General features: G+C 49.3%; 1 protein-coding gene across 1 annotated transcript; it reads left to right on the forward strand.

Annotated features, from left to right (window-relative positions):
* Positions 1-10,123: 10,123 nt before the first annotated feature.
* Positions 10,124-16,678, forward strand: Cxcl14 (C-X-C motif chemokine ligand 14). Its single transcript, XM_047556815.1, has 4 exons — positions 10,124-10,396; positions 10,562-10,667; positions 14,133-14,246; positions 16,645-16,678. Exons 1-4 carry the CDS (start codon positions 10,333-10,335, stop codon positions 16,658-16,660), a joined length of 300 nt encoding a protein of 99 aa, XP_047412771.1. The 5' UTR covers positions 10,124-10,332; the 3' UTR covers positions 16,661-16,678.
* The last annotated feature ends 5,357 nt before the right edge of the window (positions 16,679-22,035 follow it).

Consider the following 22,035-nt stretch of genomic DNA (forward strand, 5'->3'; position numbering starts at 1 on the left):
AGCATGAGGCAGCTCAGGTGCTGTGGCATGAGGGGGTACATGTGTTTGAGTGAAATGGGGAGCAAGTCCTCAAGGGTGTCCCAAACCACCTCAGGTATGCACTAGAGAAACTCCTTGCATAGCCCAAATTTAAAACCTCTAAGCTGGGATTTGTGCACATTTCACAAAGTCTTTATTTCAACCCTGGGTCCTTCTAAGCCTCCCCAGACATTTAAAGTGGAGATCAGATGGGAGTGGGGGTGTTTGTGAAATAACAAATACGAAAGAAACATGGGCACACAAGATTGTGCAGCCTGGCGGTAATTATGTGAAAGCTCCTGCTCATGGGAACAGCCTGGGCTGGTTCTTGGAAGGATAGACGATTCCATGGTGCCCTTTCTTCAGGGCTGTTATACTGTTTTCAGAATGGTGAGGTTTGTTTGTTTGTTTGCTTATTTTGCACCTTGTTTGTTTCTCTCTTTGTTTGTTTGTTGACATGGCCTCAAGCAGACCTAGGCACCAAATTCAATTTTCCAGGACAATTAATTACAAGCTCCTGGCACCAGCACTCAAGGCTCTTGCCAAGACCCTCTGGTTGCCCACCCCTCTGCCTTCTCATCATCCAGTTTCTGCCTGACTCAGAACCCAATCTAACCTCCAGCTCTCACCTCCCCTGCTCTGTCCCCGTGGGTCCCCTTCACTCACCCTCCTCTATCTGTGTGATTATCACTCAGCCTTCAAGGTCTGTCTCAACTACCTGCTTCAGGAAAGTTCTCCTGAGCCCTCCTGGGTGAGATTGCCCCATGGCCGCCCTCTAAAATCCCAGAACCCATGCATTCTTCCCAGCCTGCTGTTCTTGGGTCCCTCTCCACTGTGGCATCTAGCACACTGCTGGCCTTAGGCCCTGGTGATACCTGGCACATAGTGGGCACTCGGCAATGCTCAGCCTGGCATTTTCAGAGAATTTTGTACACTCCCCACCAGAGGACAAGAGGGGCAACTTGGACAAGCGTACCTTTTACCCCCTTCCCAATGGATTTCCACATATGTTCATTACTTATCTTTCTGTACAGGAAAAGCATGCTGCTTGTGATAGCTCAAATACATTTTTAAAGAACTTTTCCAAATGTTGGGCTTTCAAGGACAAAAATACAGGAAAGGCTTGTGAACTCTTAGTGCAACCCATGAAGCAGCCAAAGTACCCCTCAGCCTCTGCCCATCCCCCTTGACACTGGGCCTCCCAGCTACGGCAAGCAGGAGACAATCTGCCCCGATTTCCACAGCCTGAGCCAGGATTCTTGGGACTCAGTGTGGGCCAACACGCAGTGGGAGGCATCTACCTCTGCACAGGGGCCCTGTCCCAGCATCTCTCTCCCTCTGCCCTTGCCGTCTCCAGCATCCACATCTGGTTTCCCTTCAGCACAAGTTTCACAATGGACAGATTTTGCACTTCAAGGATTTATGGTTCCTGCTGCCCTGCCTTTGCTTTTGATATGATTCCATTATGTGCTTAAAATCTGGGCCGCACTCTTGGCTCCGGGGAGCTGTTTATGACAATTCTTTTATGGCCTTAAATCGCTCACCGTTAAGAACCTGGTCATGTTCAGAAGCAATGACTAGTTGCTAAGACAGAAAATTGCAACACATCTCAGCCAGTTGCTTGAAAAGTTTTCTTCATATGAGATTAACCAAGGCTAGCATTCACCTGGTTGGTAAGTCCTCTGAGCAACACCTTTGACACCAGTTCTCCTTCCTGGCTGCCTGAGACACTGATTTCAAAGCAAATTAGTCACCATCCCTCACCCCAAAGCCAGTCACTTCCTCTCTCCTGCACTCACTGCTGACCATGGTGGCTGGAGATCCCACTGGAAGAAATTTTGGTAAAAGTGAAAATTGCAATATCACCAAAACCTCCCTCTTGACAACAAAATGTCCAACTCCACATTGTGTTTATTTGGGAGAAGGGCAAGAATTCCAAGAATAAGGAGACCAAGTGTTTATTCCTTGACCTTTGAGCAAGGACTTTTCTTGACCCAGGTTTTTCTTGCCCCCCAGCCCCCTCTCTGCCATCCCCCATTCACCCAACAGTCAGCGATCTTCCTACAAGGCAAAAGCTAATCTTGAATCCCTCCTGCCCCAAATTCTCCAACCAATCCTTATAATCCAGGGCAAAGCCTGAGTTCTCAGTGCCCCATACAATTTGGCCCTAATCTACATCTTCAGCCTCATACCCCGACAACCACCATGATTCCTATCCTGCACTCACAGTACTCTGGTGACATCCTAGAGAACACTCGACCTTCCCCATCCCTGAGCCCTTGTTCAGCTGTCACCTCCACCTGGAAGGTCCTCTCTATGCCTGTTTGCCCAAGTCTCCCTCCTTCTTCCTGGAAGCATGAATGCCCACTTTGCCTGGTTAGCACACACTCCTTTCTCTGCCCACCCTTACCCATGCCAGTCCCCAGGCGTTCGTGTGTCTGAGATCACTGCAGAACCATCCTCAGAGCACCCCTTGAGGGAGGAGTAGCCCAACCCGCATTGCCACCCTCTGGTATAGATGTAGGGTTGCCAGTTACAATACAGGACACCCAGTTCAATTTGAACTTCAGGTAAGCAGTGATTCACTTTTAGTGATGACCCAAATATTTCCTGGGCGTCCTGTAATTTTATTTGTTAACTCTGACAGCCCGAGCTAGTTGGAGGTCTGGGATGCCCTGCAAGGGCAAGAGCTGAGGACCTGATGGCAGAGGAACAGAGAGAAAAAAGCTTGGCTGAGGCTGGGCAATGAGGAGTGTCCCCACTCTCCTCCTGGGAGGCAGCACACAGCCATGCAGAGCATGGCTCCAGAGCCAGACTGCTCAGATTGGAATCCTAGCCCTGGTATTTGCTAGTTACCTGGGACAAGGTACTTACCTTCTCCATGCCTGTGTCTCCACCGTTAAAATGGGTTTAACCTACTTCATATAGTTCTTATAAGAATTAAATAAGTTAATATTTGGAGAGCATTTAGAGCAGTGCTTGATGCACAGTAAGCACTATTTAAGCATTTCATACATACAAAGCAAAAGGAAGTAGCCAAGCAAACCCATGGATGAGGGATGGAGTCTAGGAGATTCAATAAAATAAAATAAGAATGAGGAAACAGGTGCAGAGTAGTAGAATAGGGTTCTAAACCAGGAAGTCTCACTCAACTCATCAGGCAATGGTAAAGTGAGAGCCACGTTAATTCACTCTTCATTCATCCATTCATTCCTTTATTGGGCACCTACTGTATGCCAGGTCCTGAGCTTGTGCTGGAGCACTGGAGTTAACAAGAAACACACAGAGCAACCTCTGCCCTTAGGATCTCACAGACTGTGAAGAGCATCCATGAGCCTTTGCAGGGTAAGAAAAGAGAAAGGAGCCAGGACAGCACAGAGAGCAGTGGCTTCTCAGCCTGGGACGGGGAGGGGAGGGGACAAGAGAAGAGAGGAGATGCACATGCTGAGAGAAGCATCCCTGTAAAATGACATCTTTGCAGATTCAGGAAGGTAAACAGGAGTTACCAGCCTGGCCAAGGGGCAACAGAAGGCCCTTCCCAGCAGTATGGCCAGCCAGCAAAGGCTTGAGTTTGAGAAGCAGTTTGTCCTTTCAAGAAACTGAGAATAGAAGGTGTGTCTGGAGGCAGGGTGAGGAATGGGTTTAGTGCAGGCCAGCAAGGGGCAGCGCTATGCACCTGGAAGTCAGGTGACAGTCTTGGAGGAGCCTTCATGCTGTGACCATGAAGCAGAGCTACAGAAACAGGCAGGAAGCAAGAGGCAGGGTGAGGCCCAATGAGGAGGGTGAGACAGGGTGCAGTCACCCAGGACTCTGCAAAGGGGGACAGCTCTGAGGACAGGACCTGGGTCCTCAGCATGGGGCTCACTCAAACACCGAGGACTCTATCTGCCTCTCCCGCAGAGCCAGCTTCAGGGCTCACATGCCTGTCACCCATCACCAGGATCTGCTAAGTGGAGATGAAGGATGCCCAAGGCCTAACTGAATTGAATGCTTCTGAATTTCTATTATAAGAAGGTTCACATGATTGGAAAGCAAGCAGAGAAACTTTCCAGCATCAGGATGATGCTAGTGTCCCTTTCTTTGCCGCCCTTTATACAGGTTGCTGTTTGACATACTCGTGATCACTGGTTTATACAGTCCTGTGTTTCTTCTACTTATTGCATTTGGTTGAGTGCTGGGCATTCCAAGGTCGCTGCGATCAGGAGTCTTCATCCCAACAGAATATTACACTTGACTCTTTCATGGTCCACTTAATCCACCATGGTTGCCCAAGTTATTTTTAACAAGGAATACCTTTACATAGGGTTTCATTTCTCTGGATACATATGTGTGATTTCCCAAAATCTTGTACCAATTGACAGTTTACACTGATGCTTAAGTGGTCCTTCCTCACTTGACCACTATCAACTTTGAATATTACCATTTAAACAGTTCCTTATTGGATAGGACCCAAACCAAAATGCCTTGATTCTGCAGCATTAATGTGCTTTTCTTTGATTGTTAATGAGGATGCATATTCTTTCATAAATTGGTTAATGATTTTTTTAGAAATTTTCCCCTTAATTGTCCTTTGATGTTCATTGTTCATTGGTATGTTAAGACCTTCTTTAAAAACATTTTTTGCTTGTGTTGTTGATATAGTAAAGTTGCCTATTTGCAAGAGGGTGTTATTGAAGAATAAATGGCTGATAAATGCTATTCATTGGTCTGTCTTATTGGCTGCCAGCATTTTTTCCACATTTGGGGGACTCCTGCAGTGCTCCTCATTGCCCATCTGAATGGAAGGAACCTCCAGTCCCATGGGGCTAACCTGAGCCTGATCCAACTCCACCTAGCTGCCCTGCGTCATTCTTCTGTGCTTCCATTTCTCAGTGTCCCTAATTCCCAGTGTAAAGAACAAAGCCAGGAGTTGTACTTGGAACCATGGCCCCTTGTCCCTTCTGCCTCAAAACAAGGCCCTGAGAAGACAGTGTGTAGGACTGTGTGTAGTGGAAGACCAGGAGAGGAGGCACCCTGCTCCCCAGGGTACCATAAGATGGGGTGATACTCAGAAAAAGGCACACCAGGCCTCCAGGCAGAGTGGCTGGAGAGTGAGAGGCAACCTCCAGCCTTGGACTCAGAATCAGCTGCCAAGCAAACCAGGACAAGTAGGTGTTTCAAGGAGCCTACCTTGTCATGAGTGATGACAGGGCCAGTTTGCTGGAATCCAGGATATCTCTGTCTCTGACCTAAGCATCAAGGTACAGGAGGCCTGGTTAATGTTAGTGCCCTGGATGACTTAGTGTGAAGTCCTATCCCATTCCTGGGCCTCAGTTTCCTTGTCCATACAATAAGAGCTAGATGGGGTCTCAATCCCTACCCGTTCTGATCCTGTCCCATCAGGGAAGTAAGAGCTACTCCCCTTCTGAGAAGTTAAGTCATGGAAAGAACTTGGGATGATGGGGGCAGAGTGGTTTATCTCCCAGCAACCAGGGCAGCAGATTGAGTAGTTGTACCAAGACACCTGTGGGATTTCCTGGAAAACCACCTCCTGGTCCCTCCTCCCAGACACCACTTTGCTAAAGTAGATTTCCTGGGAAGAAACTGCTTCCCTGGGAAGGGAGCTGGCTGCAGTCACCCCTTCCCCTCTTCCACACTTTCGTGCACACACACACACCTTCTCACACACGACCTTGACATTTGCACAACCTGGGTTCAACACTGTTCTCTCCTACTCCTGAGCTTGTGCCTGAAATATGCTTGTATTTACCTGACAGATGTGGAAGGAGCCACGTGGGTGCCATGCACGGTTATAGGCACTGGGGATGAGGAGACAGACACAGACCCAGCAGACCAGAAGATGCCCCCAAATCCACCCCAAAATAAATGTGAAAGCAGTGCAACCTGAGTTGGTGGTGGGTAAACTGAGTAACTGAAATAGACCAAAGTGTGGAGAGAGGCTGCTGCCGGGGCTGTTAAAGCACCTGGATCTGAATAGTAGATATGGGTGCCGAGGCTCAGAGCGCCCGGCTGCCGGCGAACTGGGGAGGAGCGCCTCAGGCAGAGGGCCCAGGAGCACAGAGATCCCGACATAGGAACAGTTTACACGCCTGAGGGATGAGACAAGGTGGTGTGACCAAGCACAGCCTGTGTGGAGGATGGCAGCTGCTGGGGACCTGCCTTGGCTTTGTGAGATCAGGGGCCAGAGAAGGGCTTGGAGCAGTGCAGCCCCACAGTGTGAGTAGCAGGGACTGTAAAGGACAGGAGTGGCTTCCCTCCCATGATCACCCAGTGAACTTCTTCTCATCCTTCATAGTCAACCCACTGGTCACTTCCTCCAGGTATCTGCCCCCACCTCTGCCTGGCCAGAGCCCCTGGTAACTCCAGCTTCCTCCTTCACACCTCCTCTGCAGGACTTCCATATTTATCCCTGTGTTGGTTGGTCGATGCCATCTTCCCCTGAGGACAGGCGCAAACCTGCTCACCTGAAGGCCCCAGCACCTGCACAGAGCCTGGCACAGAGCAGGTGTTCAATGAGTGGAAACCAAATGGGTAAGCAAAACCCAAGGGGCTCAGCCAGGGTTCCACTCCCTCATTGAATGGGCCCTACTTCTATTTCCTCCTCTTTGTGCCCCCACACCTACCTGTGTCTATCCCTCCCATAGAACCATGCATAGCTCTGTCCCTCGGCACCTGCATGCACACACACACACAGCCAGCTGCCCTCCAGGAAGCAGGCCATGTGTGCTGTCCTTCAGGGAATCTCCTCAAAGAAGGCAGTGCTATTGTGCAAAGAACTCCACACCTACTCAACCACACCCGAGCTGGGCTCAGTAGAGAGTCTGCACCCTGAAGGCAGGTCAGGGGTCAAGTCTCCTCCCTTGTCTAGTTGGGCAGTATCATTCACAGACCTTCTGGCAGCACTGAATTGCATCCTTTCCTGATCTCCTGAATCACAGGAACAGGGGACAGCTGTTTGCCAAGACACAACTGTATATTGCAAACCAAAGATCAGCATGTATAGACTTAGGCAGGAAAAAAAAAAAGAAAACTGGCATGTCTAACCCAGGAAGCTAGGGGACTTTGATCCATAGGGCCAACTATTTTTTCCAAAAACAAAAACCAAACAAAACAAAATAAAACAAAACGAAAATCTCAGTTCCCACTAGGCCTGATATTGTTAAAAATCACTTAATTAATCAACATAGTATCAAAACATTGAGCTACAAGAATATTTGTCACAGAGCACTCCTTATAAGAGTATACAGTTGAAAATAATCCAAATATCCTGCAGGGAGTATTCAGTTAATTGCATATCTGCTCAGTAGAACACTCTACATGCAAAACAACAACAATAATAATAACAGTCAACACTTACTGAACACTAAACTCTGTGCTGGAGACAACATTAAAAGCTTGACAAGCACTATCTCATTCAATCCCTCCTATGTTGGAAGAACCATTATCATCTCCATCTCACAGATGAGAAAATCAAGATCAAAAAAATCATTTGCTCCAAGTCTCACAGCTGGTAGCTAGGATTCACACATCTAAGTGGTCTAAGTCCTGATGCCAACCTCTTAACTATTGTACCACAAGACTTCAAACATTACCATTAATGGCTAAACTATGGAACCCATCTAGGTGCCCTTCAACAGATGAATGAATAAAGAAAATGTAGTATAAAGTAACATATATATATGTTATATATATATGTTATATATATATATATATATATATATATATATATATATATGTGATGGAATATTACTCAGCCTTAAAGAAGCATGAAATTATAGCATTTGCCAATAAATGGATGGAGCTGGAGAATATCATTCTAAGCGAAATAAGCCAATCCCCCAAATCCAAAGGCTGATTGTTTCCTGTGATATGTGGATGCTAATTCACAATAAGGGAAGGGCTAGGGAAGAACAGAGTTACTTTGGATTAGGGAGAGGCGAGTGAAGGGAGGGAAAGGGTATGGGGTAGGAAGGATAGTAGAATGAATCAGACATGATTACCCTATATAAATATATAACTACACAACCAGTGGGATTCTACATCAGGTACAACCAGAAGAATGAGAAATTATACTCCATCTATATATGATGTATCAAAGTGCATTCTACTATCATATGTAGCTACTTAAAACAAATTTAAAAATAAAATAAAATTTAAAAAGAGAGATAGTAGAAGCATGGAACATGGAACCATGTCTGTGATATAACTGGCAGAGATAACAAACAGCACATGCACATTCAGGCAAGCCAAGAGAGAAGGGTTTGCAAAGACACCTCTGCTAGCGTCTTGGTATAGACCTGTGAGTGGGTGGAAGCACTCATGCTTTTAATGTGTTTTTTTTTTTTTTTTTCAGTTACAAATATGGGCAGCATTGTTAAGAAAAATTAATTTCAAACTTCTTAAAATTAACATAAATTCCAAAATCACTCCTTTGCACTCATATTCTGCTGAACGTAACTGTTCAGCTACCAGTCTGGTTTAAGGGACAGGCACCACTGTGGGCATGGGCTCTGCTTGCTTTTCAGGATTCAGCTTCCCCCGGGGGTAGCAAACACTGTCCTGCCGGAAAGAGACTCTTCACACTGTCCCCCTTAACCAATGGCCCCCTCCTATCCCAGAAGCCTTTCTGGGCACTCATGTCCCCACAAAGCTGCCAGGCTGACAGATCAGCACTGGGCAAGCTCTGCCCTGGGAGCCAAGCCCAGCACCCCATGGTCCTGATGCTCCACCCCTCGTGTCTGGGTCTCTGAGGGAAGCTTTTCACCACTAAGGGAAGGACCAACAGACCCAAGGGCAGCAGAGTGAGCCCCAGTTCTGCAGCTACATATATAGGGACCCTCCTGGTCTAGTCCCCTGCTTCCTGGCTCTATGATCTTAGGCAAGTTTTTTCTTTCCTTTAATCCTATTTCTGCACCAGCCAAATAAAGAAATTTAAGTATCAATTTAGAAAGCGAATTATAAGACTCAAATGATGTATATATAATGTTGTAAGTATGTGTGCGTGGGCACACATACACACACACACACATACACACACACACACACACACATTAATAATGACAGCATTTCCTGGGCTCTGTGTCAGGCATCCCATTAACCACTTTGAATATATGATATACATATGTGTTTCTCATTGCCACCCTATGTCAGGCACTATGATGAACCTACTCTTTACAGATGATAAAAAAAAGACTTTGAATGGTACCTAAGGTACCACTTGTGCTGGTAGTAGGGGACAGTAATTTCAGCCACCATGGCTGGTCTCATACCATTACACATTTCCACACAAAGTCTGGAACATAGGAGGGCCTTAATCCAGATGGTCATCATTGTCAGGGCTCACTACTAGGTCTCTGCCTGGCTTTGGAGAATAGTGTAACAGTGAGAAGTCCCCTGTTTCTCCAGAGAGCCACCAGACCACAGACCCTCCTAGGGACCTTCCTTTAGGAGTGCCCCAAACCCCCCAAAATTACACTCTCTTTGAGTCAGTTCAGTGTTCACAGGCAATGGCTTTACTGCTGTACAACTGATGGACAAACCCCTATCCAGAACTGGCCTTGTGCTCTGGCCACCAGAACTGCTGGCCCAACAGAGACAGCCCACACCCTAGGGGTCAGGCCTGCTGGCACTCACACTTGGCATCTGTCCTGAAACCCTTTCAGCTCTTCCCCAAGGATCTGGGTCTTGGGCCTGGGTCTCCTGGTGGCTTAGCACAGTAGGCCTGTCTGGCCAGAGGGATCCACGTGAATCAGAAAAGCAGCACCCTTTCTCAGCCTCTCCACAGTCTGGTCTCCCCAAGGCAGAGCAGCAGCGGCACTAGGAAATGAGTGCAGGCTGTGGTTTGAGTGTGCAAGTGTGTGAAGGGGAGCGTGTTGTGTGAGCAAGAGGATAGCGGATGTGAGAATGTGAGTGTGCATGTGCGCGCGTGGCTCCAAGTGTGCGCAGCTAAGATCGGGATCCATCCCGGGGCGGGCGGCGGGCGGGCTAGGAAGGTCTCCTCCCCCCACCACATTGAGAAATCTCAGTGAGTCACCGAGTGGTTCTGCATATTAATGAGCTCGCTCACTGCGAGGGCAGGAGCGGATTTAAAAGAGGCCAGGGCGGGAGGAGGGAGGCTGTGGAGAGATCGCAGAGCTGAGCGCAGAGCGCAGCCACAGACTGCCCGGGCACCCACCGACGGGCGCAGCTGGAGCGAGCCAAACCCCGGAGGAGTGCTCTGAGCCGAGAGAGCCGAGCCGGGCGGCCTCTCCTGGCCGCCACATCCACCGGCCGGCGCCGTCCCCGCGTCCCTGCTCCCGCGCCCCTCCGGCCAGCATGAGGCTCCTGACCGCTGCGCTGCTTCTGCTGCTCCTGGCGCTATGCGTTGCGCGCGTGGATGGTGAGTGTTGGGAGGTCCCCTTGTCTGTCCCATCCTGGGGAATCTAAACACCAACTACTAGAATCCTGGAATCCTGAGGATCTGGATGGGTACCGAGGGCGGTTGTAGGGTGGGATATCCCTGGTTCAACTAAACAGTCCCCCTCTTCTGCGTTCTCTCCCGCAGGGTCCAAATGCAAATGCTCCCGTAAAGGGCCCAAGATTCGCTACAGCGATGTAAAGAAGCTGGAAATGAAGCCAAAGTACCCGCACTGCGAGGAGAAGATGGTTATGTGAGTTCTAGCTCCTCTCCACGAGCGTGTTCACCCTGTGCCAGGGCACACAGCCTGGGGCTGGGTCAGGCTAACAAACATTTCTCTCTGCCTTTATCAAGGCCTTGGCCAAGGCTTTATGTACGGCTGCTGAGACAGTCCTGAAAGGGGGTCACTGTCCTGTGCTCCAGCAAGTGTCTGCAAGTCCACCCTTGCAAGTATTCAAACTCGTAGCCTCAGTGTTTGGCAATTGTGGGTACTAGGGTACCAGGGCTGTTGAGGGTTAAATGGCTCCTGACTGCCAACTTAGATCACCTAGATTGAAGTCACTCAAAACCCCTCACACCCAAACCGTTCAGCATGCTGTCTTCCTGTCGCTGAAGAGAGGAGTAACACCAGTACTGTCCCGACTTTCCTCTCAGAGTCTCCAATCTGGGGACTGTCCACTGAAATGGCCAGTTTGGAACTTGTAGGGATTTCATTGTGAGAACACCCCTGGCCCTTTCTGCAGCAGCTGAACTTCTTGCAGGTCCCTGAGCCTGAGCAGTGGGGTGAAAAGTGCTCTGCTGGGGTTAATGTGCCACAAGCCCGAAGCCCTGCTTGGTGGGGATGCCGGCAATGTTTTAAAAACTGGGGCAGAGTGAGAGAACACTGAGTTTCCGTGCTCCTCCGTCTTCCCAATTAACCACTTGAGGTCAGCACCACTGTTTCCCCATCAATACCCTCTTGGCCAGGATGGGAGCCGTTGGCAAAGCAGCTCCCAAATATTTGCCATGCACCATTGGCCCCTCTTCCCCTCCCCCAGAAACGGGACACACTTCATTCTCAGTCTGGGCAAGTGCTTTCCACTTGCACCGGCTGGCCCTGCTGACCCAGAGGCCTTCACACAGCGTCTGTGAAGGCAGGGCACACCCACACCCCACAACCCGCACCACCTGGGGCTATAGTCTGGCCAAAGTTAGGGGAATTCAGAAAGCCACTGGCCTGAGCTGACCCCAACACCTTCCTTCAGGGCTTCTAAATTAACACCCTCATCCCTGGTCCTAGTCTTGCAGACCAAGTCCAGTAAAGCTGCCCAGAAATCCTTTCAGGTGGGGGCCCAGGAGTCAAAAGAGCTGGACAGGAGTCACAAGCCCCGCAGCACTTCCAGCTCCAGGGATGAACATGTCAGGAGGCATTGCAAGTCGGATCAGAACTCTCAGGGAATGAAAATAGTATGGAGCACAGTGGCATCTCGAAAGGACAGAATGCTCACCAGACAGGCTTGCTCTTTTCCTGGCTAAACTTTTCCAGATACAGAGAGAAACTACAACCAAGTGAGTACAGAGGTGGCTTCAGGTAGCCTTGTGAAAACCTGCAGTGGCCTCATGAGGTCAGTAACCAGTCATGCTCTCCTAAATCACACCAGAGCACTCAGAGGGCTAGAGGCACTGCTCCCTCCCAAGAGCCTAAGCCTTTCTAGATCAGACAGGGGCCAGCACTCTTTTGCCAAGGCAGATTTTCAGTCACAAAGGTTGAACAAAAGGAAGTTTTCCAGCTCACCCTGAGTCACCCAGAAATCTCTGCTGAGGCTGGGGGTGGAGGCAGAGCAGTCTACTTTGCAAGTGGGAGCCCTTATACCCAGAAAGATCCAGGAGAGTCCAGATTCTTGAAAGGGCAGTTTGTGTCATATGTCCACTAAGCTCTCACAGAAACCTTCAGCATCCCAGAACTGCTGAGGAGAAGGATGTGGGACCCAGAATTTCTGATAGTTGCTGAGAACACGAATTCTCCTTTCTGTACTCCACAACCAATGTGGCATTTTTGCACCATGGTGGGGGTGTTGAGTGTCCTTTCCTGCTCTTCCCAACCTTCAGGATTTGGAACACACAGCTTGCATACTGACCTAACTGAGAAGGGGATTCTTTCGGGCTTTGCAATGTCCCTTCACTCAGAGTGAAAAAACAGCATTGTAAGCACAAAGAAAATGCATGTGCTAAATTCCTAGGTACAGGGGAAGGGCAACACTGAAGGCTGGCCATGCTCAAGGTGCCACATCTCACCAAGGGCTCCAGGGAAGACAGGACCAAAGACCCATCCCTACCCCAGGAAAAACAGGCCCAGGCAGGGGCCCCCAAAACTCAGAGCCCAGGACAGAGAAGAAAACAGATTGCTCAGAAACATTCTGCCCCCATTCTGGTGGCAAGATCCCATTTTCTCTTCCCATTGTTTGGGAAACCACATTCGTGGCAACCCTGCTCCCTTCCAGAACTTGGCCCATGACTCTTTACCTCCATAGCTTGTGGGGATCTAGCTGAGCTCCCTCCCTCTCTTCCCACTCTTTCCACTCTCACTTCCAACCACCCTTCTGTGACCCTTCAGGAAGGAAGTGGCATCTTCACCTCTCACCTTGCACTTTGCAAGTGTCCCAGGTGAGATCCCTCATTATTGAACACCGTGCTTCCTCCCCAACCCAGAAGCTCCCTCCTGGCTCCTGCCATCCCTCTGGCCAGCCCTGCAGAGATAGGCACAGCAGTGCTGGGCAGGCAGCAAGCTCGCCTCCCGCTCCAGGCCACAGCTCACGCACCCCGCGCTGAGGCTTGCCCTTCTGCTTCCCCGTCTCCTTGTTCATGACTAACTGCCAGTAACTATTCATGAGCAGCTACCAGCCTCTGCACATTGCCTAGGTTATCTCCTTTCATCATCCCAATAACCCTATGAGGTAGGTAGGTCCCATTTTTATATTCATTTTACAGAAGGGTAAACAGGCTCAGAGAGGTTAAGATCCTAGAGCAAAACATGGGACTCCAACTCAGGCCCCTGAACCTGGTACAAGGCCACCCTGCTTCTCCACTGTACAGTGAGGCTCCTGATGGGTGTTGGAACCTTGGCTGATAGAGGTCTGAGGGTTTCAGGCTGTGGAGAAGCCAGGTCTTTTTTTTTTCTGCATGAAACGAAAGATAACCGGGACTTAATAGTCAAGCATCTAAATGGGCTTCAATGAGACTTGGCTTCAGAGCCAGCAAATGCCCAACCCTGGGACAATCTGCAGCAGGGGGAGCTGAGACTGGGGCTTCAGACAGAGACCGCAGCATCATCGGCATGACTTAGCCCCACCATGGAGTTCCTCAAGTCCAAGGACAAAGGTCTTGGCATGCACACCTTGATGGCATTAACTCTCTCCACAGCTTGGTTCCTGAACTTTGTTCCCCAAGAGAGGCCTGCAGAAAATACACTTCTGGGGGTGCACTGGGGGGTGAGGAAACTCTTCCAGGTGCTGCTCACTCCTTATAGGGTTAGACCCTAAAGTGAACTCGGAGATGAGAGGACACCAAAACCTTCCAAGGAGCCTGCCAGGAAATGAACACATGGGTGGGCTGTCTTGAGGAAGAGTGGAAGCCAAGTTGCTCAGTGCCCTGATTCAGACAGACCAGGGCCACCCATGGGTCACGCCAGGGTCCATTATTAAGACGCCTCAACCCTCTACCCCATCCTATTCCACTGTAGCATCACCACCAAGAGTGTGTCCAGGTACCGGGGCCAGGAGCACTGCCTGCACCCCAAGCTGCAGAGCACCAAGCGCTTCATCAAGTGGTACAACGCCTGGAACGAGAAGCGCAGGTACGCACCCCCCTCCTGCCCACCTTCCCACCAGGGTCAGTTGCAGCACTCAGGATGGAAAGGGGCCCCCACACCACGTCAGCTATCCCTATCCAATGCGTGTGAATACCCACCACAACATCCATAGCAAGCAGACAAACAGACACTGCTTACACACCCCCAGGGTCGAGAAACTCATCACTTAGCAAAGCAGGCTGTAATGTTGATCCCATTTGTGAACTAAAGTCTGTCTCCTCCTAACTTTCAAGTTATGGTCTTAATTGCTCTTTTTGTTTAAGTCACATAAGCTGTCAAATGACTGGGTGAGCACCTAGCATAGCTATCCTCTGTGGATCTTGTAGGGAAAAGTGAGACCACTTAAATGCTAATTAACCATAAAATGGGGTACACCCCTAAGATGACGAGGACGACTCCCTGGCAACAACGTACTCTCGCCAAGGGGCCCCATGCTGCCCAGACACCTGAGAAATTCCTTTGCATGCAGGTGCTAAGAGGCATCTTGGGTCTGACCCTTTAAAATCAGACTCACTTGTACCCAAGGGGGCAGCAGGATGAGATGACCAGTGCCCTGGGCTCCCCAGACTCTGTTTCCCATAGTCAGAAGGTGACTTTCTGGCTCTGATCCTGGGGTCCTAGGCCTGACCTTGGAAGGGGAGGTCACTCCCAACTCTACATGAAGGTGATCCTATCCTGGAGCAGGCTACTCCTCAAACGCCCAGGACCTGCTTATGCTTTAATCTGCTTAGCATGGCCAGGGGAGTGCTCACACTCTCAGGTGACTTCCCCATGAGCAGGTGTAGCACCTCATCCTGTAGAAGGAAAAAACAAAGCTTGCTGGGGAGGGGGCGTGACCTGCACAGAGCAAAAGTAGGACAGGAAGCCAGGCCCCCATGGAGACTGGCAGCCTTGGCGGTGCCCGCCCCGCCCTTCCCATCACCTGGCTTGGCTCTGGTCCCCCAGCCCAGCCTCGTGACCAGCTCTCATAGCTGACACTCAGGCCCAACCCCTGCACTTGAGCTTTATTTACTTCCTCCAAAACTGCCTTGTCTGCAGTTACTTGAAATAGAAAGTGATGCAGACAAGAGACTATTTTCTATTTATCTGATAGGAATGGAGCCTTTTTTCTGGTCAGGGCAGGCGACTCATGTGGCACAAACAGGACCTTCCCTGTCTACTCTCTGTTACCATCCAAGGCCTTGTGTAACTGAATATGGAATGAAGCTAACCCCAGGGCTACTGCTAGGAGGGGCCTGAAAACATCTTGCACAGACTGCTGTGAGACATTCAAACTACCTGGGCTGTGGCTTTAAAGAGAAGTACACACCTGTGGCCCTAAAGGCAGTCCTGCTTTTTACTTCTGCAAACTGAACTGAAAGCTATGGAAGCCCTTCAGATACCAGGCCTTCCATCACTTCATTACATCATTAGTTCTTTCCTCTGTTTTAAATTGCTGAGGTGTCCTGGGAGAGGAAGGGGGCATGTCCTTGTCCTCCCTCCACTGCAAAGGGTTGAAAATGTCTTAAGAGGTGTAGAATGGAAATAAAAGAACTTTTGAAGTCCTCTACACAGAGAGAGAAAATGCTGAACTGGGGTGAAGGAAGAGGGTACAGGGCAGGGCCAGGACTGTGTGACCAGGTGAGGGAGCTCAGCACCTCAGAGACCAGAGCTTCCAGCTGCCCTGGAAAGCAGCTGCACTAAGCATTTTATTCAATGCATGATTAGTTGACTTTACTCAGAAGTCAGGAGCAAGGCGGAGGGAGCAAAGGGTTGTCTGAGTGTGAAGCGCTGCCCTCGGGCAGCCATGAGTCAGAACTAGAAGGAATTAAAACACCTAAAAGGAGCCGGCTTGGGAGGTGAGAGGAGAGGTGGGTGTGAATGCACACAGGCCTGTAACTAACAGAGGTGAGGCAAGGCCAGCAAGAGGAAGTGACCCCAAGGCACAGGTGTCACAGCATCAGTCCTGCCAACCCCTCTCCTCCGTCTTCAGGAAGTAACCTCTAGAATTGGCACATTTTGAAAGGACTAGCCCAAGTCTGGGGCTAGTCCTGATACCATTTTCCCTGAGTAGAAGCTTCGTACAGATGAGGATTGGACTGAGGAAGAGCAGGAGCAACTGGCCATGCTGGAAGACCCATCCATGGTCACAGGGCACATCTTACCTCTTCTGCAGTATCCCCACATGCAAAGAGGTTCACTCCACAGGACTTTGAGGATAGAATGGAGCTGCAGAGGTGGAAGCTCATCAGAAAGGACAAAGCCAGACTTGTGCGAGCTTCTGTGTTCCCTTGGTCACATTCTCAGAGGCGTCCCTCCCACTCCCCACCCTCAGGCCTGGGGGAGACTAGGAACTGCTACCACCTGGTCCCCAGCCTCTTACACCTGTGTTTTCTCTTCCCAGGGTCTACGAAGAATAGGGTGATGAATCTTGGGTAGAAAAACTTCCAGACCAGTTGGGAGACTTCAGCAAAGGACTTTACAGATTAAAATAAAATTTTAAAAAAATATCCTTTCTTTCTCACAGGCATAAGACACAAATTATATATTGTTACGAAGCACTTTTTACCAAGGGTCAGTTTTTACATTTTATAGCTGTGTGCGAAAGGCTTCCAGATGTGAGACCCAGCTCTTCTGTACGCCAGACTTTAACACAGGCGGCTTTTTACCGAAAAAAAGGGGAAACTCATGCCTTTCCTTTTTAAAAAATGCTTTTTTGTATTTGTCCATGCGTCACTACACATCTGAGCTTTATAAGCGCCTGGGAGGGACGCTGAGCTTGGTGGAGACATTTCATTGCAGCGCTGCTCCAGGTCTAGCTGGGGAAGCTTCCGCCCAGAGGGCCTGGCGCCTCGGCACAGCTGCCACAGTTCTCCTGGGCTTGCAGCCTGTCACAGCCTCAGTGACTCCGCAGTGGCCCCTGTCACCAGGCAAGTAGGAACAGGTCTCTCTGCATCTGTGCTTAGATCAGTTTGGTTGCCAGAGAAACATGCCTCATTCCCCTGGTTCATTTTTCCACACTCTAGGAAACATTTATTTCCAAGATCCCTTAGTGGCAAGGCCAGTGGTCTTTAAAGAAGGTGTTAGGTCTTAGCTCCCACCTGAGGGTTTCTGAAAGGTCCACTGCTTCAATATGTAAGGCTTCAGAAGCATGTCAGTGAAAACCTTAGGAGAAAACTCTAAAATACACGATTACATACATGACCCACTGCCAGAGACATGGATTCAGTTGACTAGGGAAGCTTTCAGAGCTTCTTTTTTTCCCACAACTCAATGGGACATGCAGTACGAAAGCAATATGCCTGTACCTCCCCACGCTATGGTAAACAGAGCAGTAATCTTTTGGGGAAGCTAAGATGACCAGATGCCCTTTCCTTTGTACATATGCTCTGCAGAGTGCCCCACACTCCTTTGGTAGAGGTACCGGTGTGTTATATGCCATGTAAATGTCAGAAACCATTAGCATTGCATGCAGGTTTCATATTCTTTCTAAGACGAAAAGAAAAATAATAAAATATATTTGAAATGTACCAAAATTCTAGACTCTGACTTTTTTTTTCTACTTAATTAAGCTTGGAGGTCAATAAAATGCTTACCATTTTCTAATAAACAGGGACAGATGTATCTGCAAAGAAAACTAGTGTTTCCCAAATACCTGTCGACACTGCTGCCTCTGTGGAATGTGTGAGGCTGTCGGTTCCATCCTGAAAATAGGAAACCAGGCCCCAGAGTAATGCTTCCCCCAGGTGCAGCAAGTTGATGGGAATGGGCAGGTGGGACCAGGAAAGATGCCCTGGGATCCAGGACTCCAAAACTGCAGTGGGGCTCAGGGAGGGGCCAGGAAGTGCCCAGCTGAGAGGCCATGGGGCTCTGGAACCAGGCTGTCAGAGGTGGGGCACAAACGGGAGAAACTGAAGCTTCATCTCTGCTTCTGTGAGTGGACATGACAATAGGGCACATCCTCAGGTACTCCTGAGGACCGAGAAGAGAGGAATGCCAGGGCACCGTAGCACCTGGCAAATGGAGCTATTGCAATATTTGCAAGACAGAGCCACTTTGCATCTTGCACAAACTATCCACAGTCCTGTGTTTCATTCATCTTGTCAGCTGGGCCCTGCAATGGTCCCTCTGTCCTCCACACCCAGCAGGACTACTCAAAGGGACAGGTCTCTAGATCAGTCACCCACACCCTCTTTCCCCTCTGCAGATGGCCTCCTGATATGCCGCCTCTGCTCACACTTACACAGCAAGTACCTTGTCCTATAGCATGTACCCAACAGGGTGGTATTGGGAGTCTTTCTTATCACATTATTTCTTTCCAAAAGTTCCAAGTTATAAACATGTATTCCTGAGGAAACTGAGGGCCAGAGAAGTTAAGAAAACCTGCCTGAGGTCACAAAGGGCTCTAACCAGCCATCACTCTCTCCAGTGGGTTGGCTGGCAACCTTTCTGCAGGACAGGAAGGAGTACGTGGGCTGAGGCCATACTGGGCTGGAGATAGAACTCCCAGGGTTGATTCCATCTTTCTCTAAAAGAAGGTAGACTGGATGGGGAAGTCAGAGACTAACAGATAGAATAGGATAGGAGTGTCCAATAGGATAGCACAAACCAGAGCAGGGGACAGAAGAGACCAGGCCCTCTTCCCAGAAGCCCTGAACCTTGCTTGAGAACAGGGCCACCAATGAGGCCTCATGGAGGATGCAGTCAGCAGAAAGTGCTCTGCCACCTCCCCCTGCAAAGGCCCCTTCATTTGCTGGCAAGATGGCACAGGGCACAGATGCTTTCGGCCATTGCACTGCTCTGAGTCTCTAAGCTCACACCACTCTTCTGCTCACTCTAAATGTGCCACACACTCCTCTCCACCCTTGATGGGCACTCCCTTTGCTGACCTCCCAAGGCCCAGATTGCATCACCAATAACTGTAATAGCGTCTCTTGACAGGAGACAACCACTGCCTGGGCACTTCACCCTCACAACAGCACTGTGTGGCAGGTGCCCAGACAAGGTAAGCCATTTGTTTAGGTAAGTAGAGAAAGGGCTGGAATTCAAGCTCCATCTGTCAAAGAACAGGAGCAGAGAGTTTGAAGTGTCTCCTTTCCTGACAGATATCTGTGTCCAGTGAGATCAAAGATGGGGTTATGCTCCTCCAGAGGCCCTGCACACTTTTCGTCCAATAGACCACTGAGAAGAGGCCCCAAGTGCCAGCACTTCATCAAACACCAGACCAAGACCCATCAGTGCCAGGAACCGTGCTCCACTCAGGGCGAAACCCCTATTCTGATAGTCACAGAATCATTTCCCATAGTTTTTCTCCTCTGAGTTTCCCAGAGCCCTGTGAGGTGTCCACCAGCACATTCCAGAAGGGAGAGTAAGTCTAGTGCAAAAAGCAAGGCCTTTCCCAGTGGGCTCTGCAGCTGTGGCTCTTGTGGGCTCCCCTGGGTAAGAGGAGCACACACTTCCGCCACGGGGCAGACCAGACCTGTGGGCAGCCCCAGTGGGGAGCCACCACTTCCTCCCAGGCAGACTCACACAGGGATCCAAAGCCATCCACCTCTGACTTCCCAAAGCAAGTCCTGAGCGGGTACTCGGTGCTGCCTGACACCAGGCCAGCCACCTCCCCGAGCTCCAGCCCCACTCCGCAGCTCATCCCCACCTGGCCGAAACCTCCCCAATTCCCCTGACATGGATCTCACCTCGGGACTGACTACATAATTTGCAGAGCCTGACATAAAAGAAAAGATGCAAGACTCCTAGTTAACAATCACTTCTTTGTATATTTCAAATAGCTAGAAGATGTTTCCAACACAAAGAAATGGTAAATGTGTGAGGTGATGGATATGCTAATTACCCTGATTTGATCATTGCACATTGTATACATGTATTAAAATAGCATGCTGCACCACGTGAATATGTACAATTATTGTGTCAATTTAAATTTTAACAAGTCATGTTCTTAGAAGCAGGGACTCTGACTTATGCTTCCTTGACAGAAACTCCCAGAACATATGATGGCATTTAGGAGGTACAGCACCCTCCCTTATCTTGGGGGAATCTGTTCCAAAATCCCCAAAGGCTGTGTGAGCCATGGATAGTACCAAATCCTATAGAGACTCTTTTTCCCCATACATACATACCTATGATAAAGTTTAATTTGTAAATTAGGTACAGCATCACTATGCCATTTTTTTCTTTCCTTAAATTTACCACTTTCACTTTTAACTTAAAGGAAGCACTCTGTGGCTTCTCTTTGGCATGTACAAATTGCCAGCATCACTAATGGTGTGTTTTGGGGGCCATTATTAAGCAAAATAAGGGCGCAAGCACAAGCACCATGACAGTGATACCATGACAGTGGCCCAGAAGGTCACCAACTAATGGACAGGTAGTGATCACAGTGCAGACATGAGAGACAAATGTGGTTCATGTCCCAGGCATACAGAGGGAGATGCTGCAAATCATCATGCTACTCAGAACATCCTACAATTTAAAATCTAGGAATCGTTTATTTCTGGAATTTTCCACTTGAATATTTTCCGCTTACTATTTTAACCGCATTCAACCTTGGGTACCTCAAACTGAAAGTGAAACTACTGTACTCAAATACAGTTGATTAATTAATTAATGTTAGGGTGTTAAAGAGCCCTCTGAGAACATGCTCTCTTTATGCATTCACTGAGCTACTACTATGCTCAAAGCTCCCTGCTGAGCACCATGGGAGAAAAGAGATTTAGCCAGGTGTGGGTGTCTTATCTTCAAGGGCAGAATTCAATCATTCACTGGCCCAGCCACCACGTCCTTATCAAATATTTGCTATGTACCACTCCCTGCGCTGGATGCTGGATCGGGGGTCCCTCCAGAAACCCACAGTCCACAGAAAGGTAGAAATTGCCTGGTCTCAGCACTGTACTAGAGGGACACACAGCAGGCCCTGAGGGCACCTCCAAAAGGGCACTTCTCCCAGGCTCAGAGGTAGAAGACCCCTGACAAAACCTCTTAGGAGGGCTCATGGAAAATTGCAAATTGTTATTAAGTAACGAAACATGGGCTGCTTCCATCCCTGCTGCAGCACTCTGGGCCATGAGATGAGGGGCGAGCCACACCAGCAAAGCAGAGAGCTTCAAGGTCAGAAAAATAAAGAACACTGGGGGAATTCAGAGGCAGCCCAGGAACATCAGCCATGCCCACAGCGAACATCCGGGACACCAGCCCCAACCTCTACTCCCATCTCACGTAGCTCCCTCCCTCTCCCTGGTCACCGCCTCCAGGGAGTCACCCAGCAAATGAGTCCCCACCGCCAACTTTGCTGTCCAAAAGGAAAACTACCAAAGTCTTTCATACTCACCCTCCCACTCGAGGAAGACATCGTGCTGCTTTTGGAGCTCTTGAGGGTTTTCTTCTTCTCCCATTTCTGAGAAGTTGCATGGGTAATCCTGGAAGTCATCAGGGAAGCAATAAAACCCAAAGCAATTTTCTTGCTATTCAGGCACTATGGGAGACTGCTCTGCACCTTACCACCAGAGGGCAGCAAAGAGCCCGCGCCTGGGCCCAGGGCGCTCTGTGGTCCCTAAGACCACATGAGAGTAGTGACAGATGAAATTATTGCTTATTGTGAGCCAGTCCCTGTGCTGAGATCATATGTGCCTTAACTCGTTGAATCATGTAACAACCGCAGCAGGAAGTTCTGTTATAACTCTATTTCGCAGATGAGGAGACTGAGGCCCAGTGAGTTGAACACATCATCCACATTCACACAGGTGGTAGAGACAGAATTCAAAACCTATTTTGTTCTGAAGGA

The sequence above is a fragment of the Sciurus carolinensis genome, chromosome 6, assembly GCF_902686445.1.
Source record: "Sciurus carolinensis chromosome 6, mSciCar1.2, whole genome shotgun sequence".
Lineage (NCBI taxonomy): Eukaryota > Metazoa > Chordata > Mammalia > Rodentia > Sciuridae > Sciurus > Sciurus carolinensis.